The 12,254-nt window shown below is 34.0% G+C and overlaps 1 protein-coding gene and 1 non-coding gene across 2 annotated transcripts; one reads left to right on the top strand and one right to left on the bottom strand.

Moving 5' to 3' along the window:
* Window positions 1-7,753: 7,753 nt before the first annotated feature.
* TRNAV-CAC (transfer RNA valine (anticodon CAC)) lies at window positions 7,754-7,827 on the bottom strand. The gene has a single exon. It is a non-coding gene; the product is annotated as a tRNA-Val (tRNA).
* Window positions 7,828-7,997: 170 nt separating this feature from the next.
* On the top strand, window positions 7,998-9,299 carry LOC142638899 (putative glycosyltransferase At5g20260). The gene has a single exon (XM_075812966.1). It carries the CDS (start codon window positions 8,150-8,152, stop codon window positions 9,191-9,193), a length of 1,044 nt encoding a protein of 347 aa, XP_075669081.1. The 5' UTR covers window positions 7,998-8,149; the 3' UTR covers window positions 9,194-9,299.
* The last annotated feature ends 2,955 nt before the right edge of the window (window positions 9,300-12,254 follow it).

The following is a 12,254-nucleotide window of genomic DNA, read 5'->3' as shown; positions in this document are numbered from 1 at the left end:
ACGCGCCTATATGGCGTGTGAGGTAACGCGCAGTTTTATTTTATTCGTTTTCTACTTTACAGCGACGGACACGTGGGTGTATGAGTGCTTTGTTTTGCTTTTTTTGATGTAACCTGGGCTCCACATGGGCCTACTGGGCCTTCATGTTTTTATTTTTAATTATTAATGGGCCGGGTTATCAGAAACTCGAATCCACTTCTGCCCATGAAGCTACCTTAATGGAACTCCTACACTTGGATTGGGCTTGGTTTTGAGTGATTCTTAACACACTCATTTTAATTTGTAAATCGTTCATATTCCTAAACAATTTACCTTTCATGTTTTAAATATAGACATTTAAAAAAAATGTGATTTTTTTGTGTGAAAAAGACTTTGTTGGTGACTTGCTCAACAAAATGTGTAAGAAATGTGAATATTATCGTGCCTTCAACAACTGTATAAGATTAATATTTTGGTTATGAATCTTCCTTAACATATTAATTAGTTATATTCAGTGACATAGATCCATTTATAATAAAATGATTAAATTTTACAATAGCAGCCAACCTACTACAATCCTCCTCATTTTCTCGAACTATGATCGAAAAGCATGGAGACTTGCTCATGGTTTATTAATATTTGATGACAGCCAACCAAGTTAGAAAAGTAATATTTGAATACACTTCATTAATTGCATTACCTTAATTACATTATTAAATTCAATTCAATTATATAATTGCATACTTTCATTTATAATAAAAATTCACAAATAAAAGTTTCAATGAATTTAATTGATTTCATTTTAATAATATAATAACTAAAATTTTAAATTATATATTTTGTTGTTTAAATTTAAAAGTTGACATTCGATTATAAAATTTGTAATAGTTGTATCACACTATTATTACTGAACACACACATAAGATGACGTAATAATAAATACAAATTCAAGTAGGTTAAACATAGTAATACGAGACAAACAACAAAGTTTAGCCGTTCTAAACCAGATAAAATAAAACAGCAGCGAAGCATTATTGTAAACTGAGTAAGAAAAATGTAAAAATGTAAAACTGACCCTTTAACTTTCAGTCTTTTTCATTTCAGTCTTCTAACTTTCAGTTTTATCATTTCAGTCCTCTAACTTTCAATTTTTGTCAATGTAAGTCTCCGTTAGAACTCAATTATGTTCTGCCACTAAATTTTTCCCCCAAAAAATGGCATTTTCCGGCATTATTTTTTACTGTACTTGACTCCATTTTGGTTTTTGGCAAAAGGGTCATTGTCTTTTGTGGTGTTTATGATGAAGGTGCTGTAATTTTGGGCTGGAGATAGAAAGTCACTCCCTCACCAGAAAATTTTTCCTAGAAAAATTGGCGTTTCCTTGAGTTTTCTTTGATTCTACTTGACTCCAATTTAGGTTTTTTTTGGCAAAAAGGTCGTTTTATTTTATGGTATTTGTGGTCAAGAAAGTGCAATTTTGAGCTGGAGAGTTGAAGGGTATTAGATCTTTGAATCCATCATCTGATGATTTTTTGAAGCAAGAGTTTTGTACGTAGCTGAGCTTTGATCGAAATCTTAAAATTAAAAATGGTATGCATTTGCTCGATTTGTTTAAACCTAGTTTGCTGTGGTTTGTACCGTTGGACTCTTTTTTTAAGACTGTAAGTTATAAACATATATGGATTTGGGTCTCAATCTTTCTGTTTTTTTTTTTTTTATACAAGATATAATTTCTACTCTAACCTAATCTAAGTATATATGTGTGTGAAGCTCCCTCCTAGAGACTTGAACCCCGGCCCTTGACCCCCACACCCCACAAGCACTTATACTTGTGGAGTGATCAACGCACCAAGGGTTGCGGTGGTCAATCTTTCTGTTTTGAATTTAGGGTAAGGTCATCGTTTCCCTCATAGAGTATAAAACAAATTTAATGGGACAAAAACAAAAATGATTCACATATTATAAAAGGATATCAAAAAAAAAAAAGATTTTCCCAAATACTAATAAAGTTTCACATCATAAATATAACAAATCCCAAGCCTGAAATTCAAAACCTTAACTTCTCTAAGAATCCCAAACCAAAATCCTATTAATTCCTCCTCAAAAAATCGAAGGAAAAATAAAATATTTAACTCAAATAAACTTAGTGTTTCACTAAGTCCTTAGTGAGGAATATTTTCTAACAAATTTTACATGATAGAGCATGAATAGTCTGGATCATAGAATGGATGAATCTTCATTGGCGACGGTGGCTGTGGAAAGCATTGTGCCGGTGGCTCATACTGCAGGTAATAAGGGTGCTGTGCCCAAGGCTCATAGCGTGAAGGCTCAATGCGTGACCCATAGTAGCGTGGCTCATGATGATTAGATGGGTAATAAGGATACTGATGTAAAGGCAAAGGCTCCACCCTTCCATAATTCTGATAATTACAAGAAGGATAGTCATGGTAAGACTCATAACCATGGTCATAGTTATACATCATCATATTCATATCGCTATTCCTATAGGTATAGGGATCATCATCAGAATGAACTTCAATGAGTTCTGCCTTTTTCCCAGCTTTTCGTAGCTTCTTCAAAAGTACTTTTGGATCTACCTTACCATAAATACGTGCAACCCCTTCTGCTACATCAACATCATAAGATAGTCCTAACAAGAAAAATAATAATAGATTATAAGAAACAGCCCATTAGGCCAAAAAAAAAAAAACTCCTAGCTATATCAAAAGTGAAAGAGAGCAAATTGAACCTCTAACACCCTTCAATACTTTGATCAATGTCGTGTGCCACTCGGAAGCTTTGGTATCAACTCTCAGAGAACAACTCTGCAAAACGTAATATGAAAAGCACTATATTATGTTAAGAAAAAGATATAAAACGCACAAACAAAAAGGCTGAGGATGAATGATCAAAATGATGACTAACCATGTATCCGGGGATAGCCATTGAAAACAAGCTTGCTATAACAGGAGACAAAAAGTTTGCTTCTAAAACCTTAAACTTGAACGCAGAATGTTGTAAGAAAATGACTTTCTAAAGTTATAGGGTAACATATGTAGGGTTGGTTCGTTTATATAGGTGAAGCCGTACGTGAAGGCCAAGTAACTAAAAAAATTCTAGGGTTAGGTTTCAGTTATGGAAGTTTTACACGTAATAAAGTGTGTCAACCGTAAATCACAATTTAATTCTGGTAAGAATATTTGGTATACATGTTCTTAATCATGTCACGTGATTCGTGAAGGTTTAATTTCTCCGTATAAAAATCAGAAGATTTTATTTTCCCATTATAAACTAATGGATTTTTTGAGAATCCTGTAAAATAGATTTCAATTCCAAATTTTTTTTTTTTTTTTTGAGAATCCAATTCCAAATAAACCAATCATGAAATTAAGGATTCCAAAACCTTATTTGTAGCTAATTAAGGTTTTTTTCTCGTGACCAATAAATTAGACTAAACCCATTCAACCACTTATGAGATCCCATCCTTTAGTGCATTTTGAGTTATGTGGACGGGAGATATATGTCCTCGGACATTTCTGTAAATTCACTTATAAAGATCGGCATTAGGTTATCAACCATTTACAATAACAATGTAAATCACCCTAAATTGATTAGACTGATTATTAACCTCAAAAGCTAGACTGAAGGCCAAATCAATCAGTTTCGCATTAGTTACTTTCATAGTTTTGAAATTCAGACTGTTCATTGAATGGTAAAAAAAAGAGATTCAAGGTTTTTGAGGTCAAACCGAAGTAGAACCGGGGTCGAACCATAATAATGTCATAATTAATTTAATAATTAATTAAAACTTAAATATAGATACTAAATTTAAAAAACTAGCAAAATTAACTAATATATCTATATATGTGAGGGAAAATTAATGATTCTCAAGCATATATTTAATAATTAAATAAGAAAGTTAATAAAATAAAATAATAACCATGAAAACATTAAAATTTATTATTAATTTTTGAAATAAAGTTGAATATCTTTGAAGGATTTTAATTTTTTTTTATTCCTTCTAAGAGATGGATAATTTAATTAAGTAGAATAAAATTGTATTAAGTTATTTTTATTAAAAAAAAATTGCTAAGGGGTTGGACTGCAAGAACCAGTGGCAATTTTTTAGGGGTTTTAGGAGTTCACGGAATTAACAAAAAAACCGGTTCTTTATGCTTAAAAAATCGGTTTTCATCCCGGTCCGGATCTGAAAACAGTTAACCCCAAGTACCCACTCAGACCTTCCACTCAAGAATTAATGCGATCTAACTTATTTTCAAGCGAGACTCCAATCAATTGAGAAGAGCATGTAGTTCAACAAAATTGACATGAAGTTGTCACATTTAACAGGCGCACACATGAGAACGAAAAATACTCATAGGAGAAATCTTTTTCCACTTCTATTTTCTCTAACTTAAGCTTCCAAATGTTTATTCATTATTGCCACTCATTGCACACTTCTATATATGTAAGAACATGAGATGTCGAACTTCTCTAAGATCTTTGAATCTCAATCCTTAATTATTAAGTTACCCCACTCAAATTATCACCACTAAAAGTTCTATATGGACCTAATATATATTCACCAACGCATGATCCAATCAGTGGCAGAGCCACATGTATGCTTGGGGGCCTTGGCCCCTCCAAAATTTTTATTTTTTTATTATATGATTTAGGTATATTTTATAAATATTTAAAGGTTATATGAATAAAAATAGGTGTGGGGGGACGAGGATCCTAGAACAGGTGAATAGGCGGTTAGGATTATTTCCAAGGAGCTAAAGTTCAAAAAGGTAATTTAGGGCGATGATATTGTGGTAGTATGGGGGATTGGGGTAACTTACTTGATAAAGACTCCGAAGACATACCTCGGACCTCGGACCTCGGAGGAGCTAGCATTAGTTGTATAAAGGGGGCAAAGCTAAACCGCCAAAAATGGAGGAAGGTTGACTTGACATGGAGTACGAGAAAGATGAAGGAAGAAGGATGTAGAAGCCATTTCCTCTGCATTAAATACTGGACAACCACTCCTCTGGCCGCATTAATGAGGAAGTGACCATAAACAATGACGACATAGCTAATATTTTAGTGTAAAGCTTACTGGTATGTTCTAGATGGGACAAGAGTTCTAAGTGTGCGATCCCAGCCCTCCAAGTGTAAGATCCAGATACCTTGTAACTTGATATATAAAGCAAGAAGAAAATCTAAATGAGGAGGAGACTAAAAAAAGAGTGAAAAAAATAAGAAAGAGAGAATTCATCCATTTTGTAACCTTATCCTCGGACTAGACTCGAGGACCAACACTTTTTTTCTTAATCAGTTTTCAAGCTATAAACTAATGGAATAAATACCGTTTCTCATTCAATTCTATGACATAAGCCTTCTTAGTCTTTGCATTGGATATTATAAAACAAACTTGACTTCCCATCCCTAAAAAAATTTATTGTGATAGCAAACAGTAAAATCATCATTTAATACTAAAAAGTTGATTTCTCATTTATTCGCCGTTACAATAGGAGTTGGCCCCCCAAAAGAAAGCATCAATCAAATAATTTAGTAATTTTTCCCCAAAAAAAAAAGATTTTAGAGTTGATATACAATTGCAATAGAATAAATTAATTAGATAATAAGTTTTGTGAGTAAATAGTGAAAGTGTGGAACCCCTAATTTTTAGCTCAATTTCAAATCCTATTAATGCGTTCAAATCATTCAACATTGATAATATATGCAATTTGGTTGAAATTTCATATTCTCAATATTTTATTAAGAAAAAAAGAAGAAGCTCATATGAGACTTCAATTATAACATTATGATTTTGATTTGTCAAACATGGTTGAAGTTTTGCAAACAATTTATATATTTTATATTTTTAGACACACATATATATTATGTGGATTTTTTTCGGGAGTGTCTATTTGTGATTTGAGTTTGTTTTAACTGAATAGTTTGGCTCTCCCAATTAAAAATTCCTGGCTCCACCACTAAATCCAATAGGAAGTGTTGGAATGACTACTACCATACTAATCACCCATGACTGAGAGCAAGCTGAAAAGGATAAGAAACAGAATGCCAAAGCATACTTCACAAAATTATTCAATAATTTAGTACCATAAGTAATTAGAATGAACAAACTATACTAGGTGAACATGCTTTGAGTTATCTTAATTACTCCAACCTAATTACTATGTGATAATGAAAAAATCATTTATATGTTGTTTTAGTCACATGATTTTGTTGAATCAAGTGATTTCTTTAAATAATACACATTTTTTGTCATATAATTTATCATGTAATGAGTTGAACAAGATAGTTTCAAACACAGTCAAACTTTGTATAAAAGCAAAACAAAGATGGGCTCACTCACATCGAAAGATCACAACTTCGTGGCTGCTTATAGTTCACTTGCACCGAAGTGCACAAAATTCCTCATTGAGAACATATTCATGCGTGCCATCAAATTAGGCGTTTTAGGCTATGTTTGGTAAGATGTAAATTATTTTCCGAATGTAAAATAATTTCAGATGAAAATATTTTCGGGAAAAGAAAATATTTTCTCGTGTTTGGTTGCGTTTTAAAAATTATATTAAAAAATAATTTCAAGTGTTTAGTAACATTTTGAAAATGCAAATTTTCTACTAGTTTCTCACATTTTCTCAACCATTTTCTCAACTTCCAAATAAATTTTACAATAGAAAATTTCAATATATACAGTTAACAAAACAAAAATCCATTAGCTCGATTCATTCACAAGCTGAACTCGATCAAACTAAGAGAGAGGGAGGAAGAAAGAGTGAGAGATTGAGGGAAAGAGAGATAGATTGGGAAAGAGATGGAGATCGAGTCAACAAGATCGGTCTTCAGCAGCGGCAACGAGATCGGTCTTGGGTGGATTGAGTACTGTAGAGGGTGGGTTTGAGAAAAGTGTTTCACCAACGCCGTGGGAGCGACGGATCAGAGATGTTGGAGGTCAGATGGGCTTCACTGGTGTGAGGGAGAGTTTTGCCTTGGCGGATTGGGTACATGCAGAGCTTGAAGTGGGCGGAGGTGAGGTTGAGTGAGAGAAGAGAAGAAAAGGGAGAAAACCCAAAGGCGCGGAGGGGAAAACGGCAACGCTACTCGTCGAAGTGTGGGTGAACCTTGGATCGGCTTCAGCATGTGGGGTGGAGCTCTGTCTCCATCTTGTTGGTGCGTGGGGTGGAGCTGAAGAGCTTGACGAGTCGGATCATGTGGAGTGAAGAATTTCGAAAATGTTTTGAAAGTAAAATAACCCCTGCAATTTTTTTCCGGGTCTGAGGGCTTTATTTTACGGTTAACGTAAATGTTTTCCATTTGACCAAATTTTCCATGCGCAACCAAACACACAACCGGATGTAAAATATTTTCCCAAATATATTTTCAGCCGAAACAAACGCAGCTTTAAAGTTTGGGTGAAGAACATTGACAGCAAATGAGAACCCATATCACTGAAAGGTAAAACATAAATTGGTTGGGCAAAGTTCATAAAATTAATTTAACATTTCCTAGTATGGATTTACCAATAAGGGCAATGGTAGTAATTAACTAGTAACTAATGATTGGAGGACAGCCAAAACTTTGTTTGCAAAAAAATGTATATCATATTAAAAAAAAAATCAACAATAATAATAAAGGAAGCTAACAATTCCGGTAACAAAAGGAACAACAACAACAACAACAACAACGTACTTCTTTCTCTATCTTGTTTGGTTAAAGCATGTATTTTAATTGAGGGGAAAAAAAAATAATGATAAATTGATGTCTGAGCCCGGGTTCGAACCGTGGACCTCTAGTGTGTGAGACTAGCGTGATAACCAACTACACCACCCAGACGATCTGTTAACTTCACTCAAAATATTTTTCTTCTTCTTTGCTAAAAGGAATATTTACTCTTTTTAACACAAGACATGAAAAAATCCAAAAAATGGGAAAAAAAAAAAAAAAAAAAAAAGACAAAAACTTAATCTAACCAATCATTGTCTCATAACAGGCATTAAAATCAAGGTTGTTGAAACTAGCCATTTCCTATTTTAGTTTTCAACCTCCAAAGCTCCTTTTTGTTCCATCTTCCAAGTCAACAGTCTCAATTTGATCTCAAAGGCTGAACAATCGATCAAACTAGCCTTAAGGTTTTGTTTGTTTGATCATTCAAAAAATGTCCACCGCCTGCTTCTCCCTCCTCCTCCTCTGCCTCTCTCTCTTCAGCACCACCATCCACACCAAACCACTCACCTCACCGTACCTCTCATCCGCCACACTCTTCCCCAACTACCAAAAAATGCTCAAATCTTTCAAAATCTTCATCTACAAACCAAACGAGGCCTTAACTTTCAACTCCCCAGCTGAATCACTCTTCTACTCCTCTCTTCAAAACAGCCCTTTCGTCACTCAGAACCCCGAAGAAGCTCACCTCTTCTTCGTCCCTTTCCGCTCCACTATCTCCACGCGCTCCATCGCGCGTGTCGTCAAACGCCACAAAGAAGAGCTCCCATATTGGAACCGAACTCTCGGCGCCGACCATTTCTACCTCTCGTGTGCCGGTTTGGGCTACGAATCGGACCGAAATCTCGTCGAGTTGAAGAAAAACTCGGTCCAGATCACTTGCTTCCCCGCTTCGCAAGGCAAGTTTGTCCCTCACAAAGACATAGCTCTACCTCCAGTTTCAACCTCCCACGCGCCTCACGCGCCGGAAAACAAAACCACGAAGTTTCTCGGTTATTTCAGACGAGTAAAACTAAAAGAGTCAAGCTTGATAAATGAGTTGGTCAACGATCCCAACTTTCTGATAGAATCTGAGCCGTCAGATCAGCTGACTTATACGATGAGACTAGCGAGCAGTAAATTTTGTTTGTTTGAATATGAAGGCGACGTTTCGGGAATAGGTGAGGCCTTGAGTTTTGGGTGCGTGCCAGTGGTGATTACTGACCGTCCGATTCAGGACCTGCCGTTCATGGACGTGCTGAGGTGGCAGGAGATCGTGGTGTTCGTGAATAACAACGGTGGGGCCAAGGAGCTGAAGCTTGTGTTGGGTGACAGTGACACGTGGGGCGAACGGTATGAGCAAATGAAGGGGCTGGGCGTAAAAGCGAGTCAACACTTTGTGTGGAACGAGCTGCCACAACCGTTGGATTCGTTTCATACGGTGATGTATCAGCTGTGGCTGAGACGGCACACCATCAGATACGCACGGTGGGGTTAGGGAACTGTGGGTTCCACCCTTGGTGTGTACGTGGCCCCACTGTGATTGTTATATAATTGTTGTTAACCTGACTTACATAATGGAGAATTGGAGATCACTTGAACTCGACTGTGGTACACCAACAAAGTTTTTGAAGCAATGAACACTTTTCATTTTTTTAGATGTGTATGTCATCTAGAAATTGAAGTAATTCTTCCTTGAGATTTATTTTTCTGGTCTTGCTATTGTCATGGAAAACGAATCGAGTCAAGCTAAATGCTCAGTTTAATATTAGTTCATTTAATTTGATTTTAAATATGTGCTAAGCTTGAATTTGAGTTTATTGCCAAGCCAGATTATATTTAACCCTTTTTTTTTTAAATGCTTTTGAAGTTGTACAGTAGCTATTTGATTAATTTATTCTTTTAGTTCATATCAAGTTACACTTGTGGTAATTTTAAGTCATTTTACATCACTTAATAATTTTTTATTTGATTAATAATTTGAAAATCTCATAGTTTGATTACACGTTCTTTATGATCTTAACATACATACTATATTTATTTTTAATCATGTATTATTTAATATTTGATCTATAAACTCATATTTTATGCATAATTTTAAAATACAAAAACTTGATATCTAATTAGTTTGAAATTTGCAAGCATGAATAATATAAGAATAATATGTAATTTAATGGTAAATTTGTCAAAAATCATATTGAATAACAAATATTTAGTGGTATAACATTGTTTGGAGTTAAACCATCTATAATTTTAAGCAAGCCCTATTCCTTTTCCATATATAGTAGTAACTACAATTGCTTACTCCTTTATGAATCTATTCTAAAAATAAACAACTAAAGTTTAATTGAAATTATACTGTTTGAATTAATTAGAAAAAAAAATTGTTTTCATTTGTAAATTTATAAAAATTTAGATTCGTCAACCTTGCATTGTTAAACGTTATGTGTGATTTTTATTACAAAATGAAATATTTATATTATCAATAAATTATAAGTAATAATTTGATATCTTACAAACTTATTCATATTCTAATTTCAAGCCGATACAAGTATATTTTCATACATGTATACATATAAACATATTGTGTGTACTTATAATCACACCTTATACTTACGTTCTTGTTCATAAACATGTTATTAAAGTTTGATTCATTAACAGTCAATCATAATCCCGAGCTTGAGCTTTATTCGCTTGCTAAGTAAACAAACATAAATGAATTGTTTTTGAGTCAAACTTAAGTTGTCCATGAACAACTCAATTCATTTACAACCCTACTTTCATATAGACTTATATAAATTGCATTATTATGCCCTCATGTGTATTTGAGAAATGAGTCATCGTATACATATTCAAGTATGACCTAATTGAATACATGTCAGATATAAGTAATGGATTAAAATCGGGTTGGGGATATATTTGATGGTGGACTAAAAATTGGACCAACTCCAATTCGTCCATAAGAGTCATCTAGACTAGAAAGACTATCCTAGCATAAGAAGGTCGTCCCAAGTAGGACGGATGTCCATAAACATGAAGGTCGTCCGTGAGGACAACCCTCAACACTTGGAAAATTTCCAGGTGTTAGATCTATCTACAAGAGCTTAGGAATCAAACCACATGTAACCATTTTGATACATGAGCAAGATCCTGACTCATCACTATAACTTCCTACTAGGTTCTTAACTTCCAATGACAGTTGTAGAAGATAAGATTGAACACTCTAACTTCTATAACGGTTATGGAAGTTAAGTTTGAACTTTCGGACTTCCACAAATATTGTGGAAGGTATGAGACAAGTAACCGCTCTGAACACACTATATAAGCACTCAACCTTATCAAATGAAGGTAAGTTTTGACTATTCCTAAAAAGTTTGAATTCTTGAGTTCCAAAGACAAAACTAACTTAAACATCGGAGGGTTCTTGGTCGGTTCAACCCAGTCTCTTTTGATTTTTTCTTTTTCCTTTCAGGTCTTTCGTCACTAGTCCATTGAAGCTCGGAGCATTCAACTTACTGATTTTCCGTGCATCATTAATATTCATTCACACAAGGGGGTAGAGTCAATGAAATGGAGGGCATAGGTTGTGTAGGTAAGGTGTTTGTGATTTGATTTAAGGGCGGTTTCAAGTTTAGTGGAAATGGGGTTGTATTTGAATGAAAATGTGTGAAACAGGTTTTTCTCCTTCATATCACAGTTTTCATTGAATGATCGAGTTTTCATCCAACCCAATTTAGGGGAATTTGTTTATAACTTATTATGTTACAACTCATTAGACTATCCACATATATTACATTATATGACTCATTAAATTAATTAAACAAGCCAATCAACTTATTAGATAGATTATGTAAATTAAAGTACAAGTAGATGCTAGTTTAAATCACCACGAAGTGAATTTGAAGAATATTATTCCAAACAAGTTTAGAAGTAAACTCCATCATCTATCAAAACATTTGTCATTTGTCATTTGTCAAAGTAAATTCCAAATTAGGCCATTTTGGATATACACCACTGTTAGTTTTTTTTAAACCTTATTCCTTCTCCCCTTGTGTGGGTGTGTTAAAATACTTAGTATTATAAAAAAAATTCCAAACTAAAACGATAATATTTTTTTTAAATGAAATAAAAAAATCCCACTTCTCACATACCCATTTGCAAAAAACAACAATAACCTCAGAAAATCATTAGAATTTTTGGTGCATGAAATATTGCAATATCTCAAGGATCCAGATATATTTAACGAAAATTATAATAACACATTTGCACTAAAAGATGCTACTGTAAACGCAGGCGACAAAAAACAAATTATTTTAAACATAATAAGTGAACAAAATGAAACGACCCCATTCATAAAAAGAGAAAAAGGGAAAAAAGAAATGCCTAGAGACGTTATAGATACGTTGCCAGATACAATTCAAAAAATTCCACACATTTAACATTAACAATTTCTTAGAATCTTTTGGCTAAATATTGTAAAAAATTGAGTTTTTTGTTGTTATAGGCACTATTCCAAGTTATTTAAGGAATTGAGGAAAGAGAATGAATTTCGGCAACAC

Source organism: Castanea sativa, chromosome 6, assembly GCF_040712315.1.
Source record: "Castanea sativa cultivar Marrone di Chiusa Pesio chromosome 6, ASM4071231v1".
In the NCBI taxonomy this organism is placed as follows: Eukaryota; Viridiplantae; Streptophyta; class Magnoliopsida; order Fagales; family Fagaceae; genus Castanea; species Castanea sativa.
The sequence above is the reverse complement of the archived record's forward strand: the minus strand, read 5'-3'. Positions and strand labels throughout refer to the sequence as shown.

Excerpts from the sequence above, each read along its gene's own strand:
- LOC142638899 (XM_075812966.1), top strand. The coding sequence starts at position 8,150 with ATGTCCACCGCCTGCTTCTCCCTCCTCCTCCTCTGCCTCTCTCTCTTC.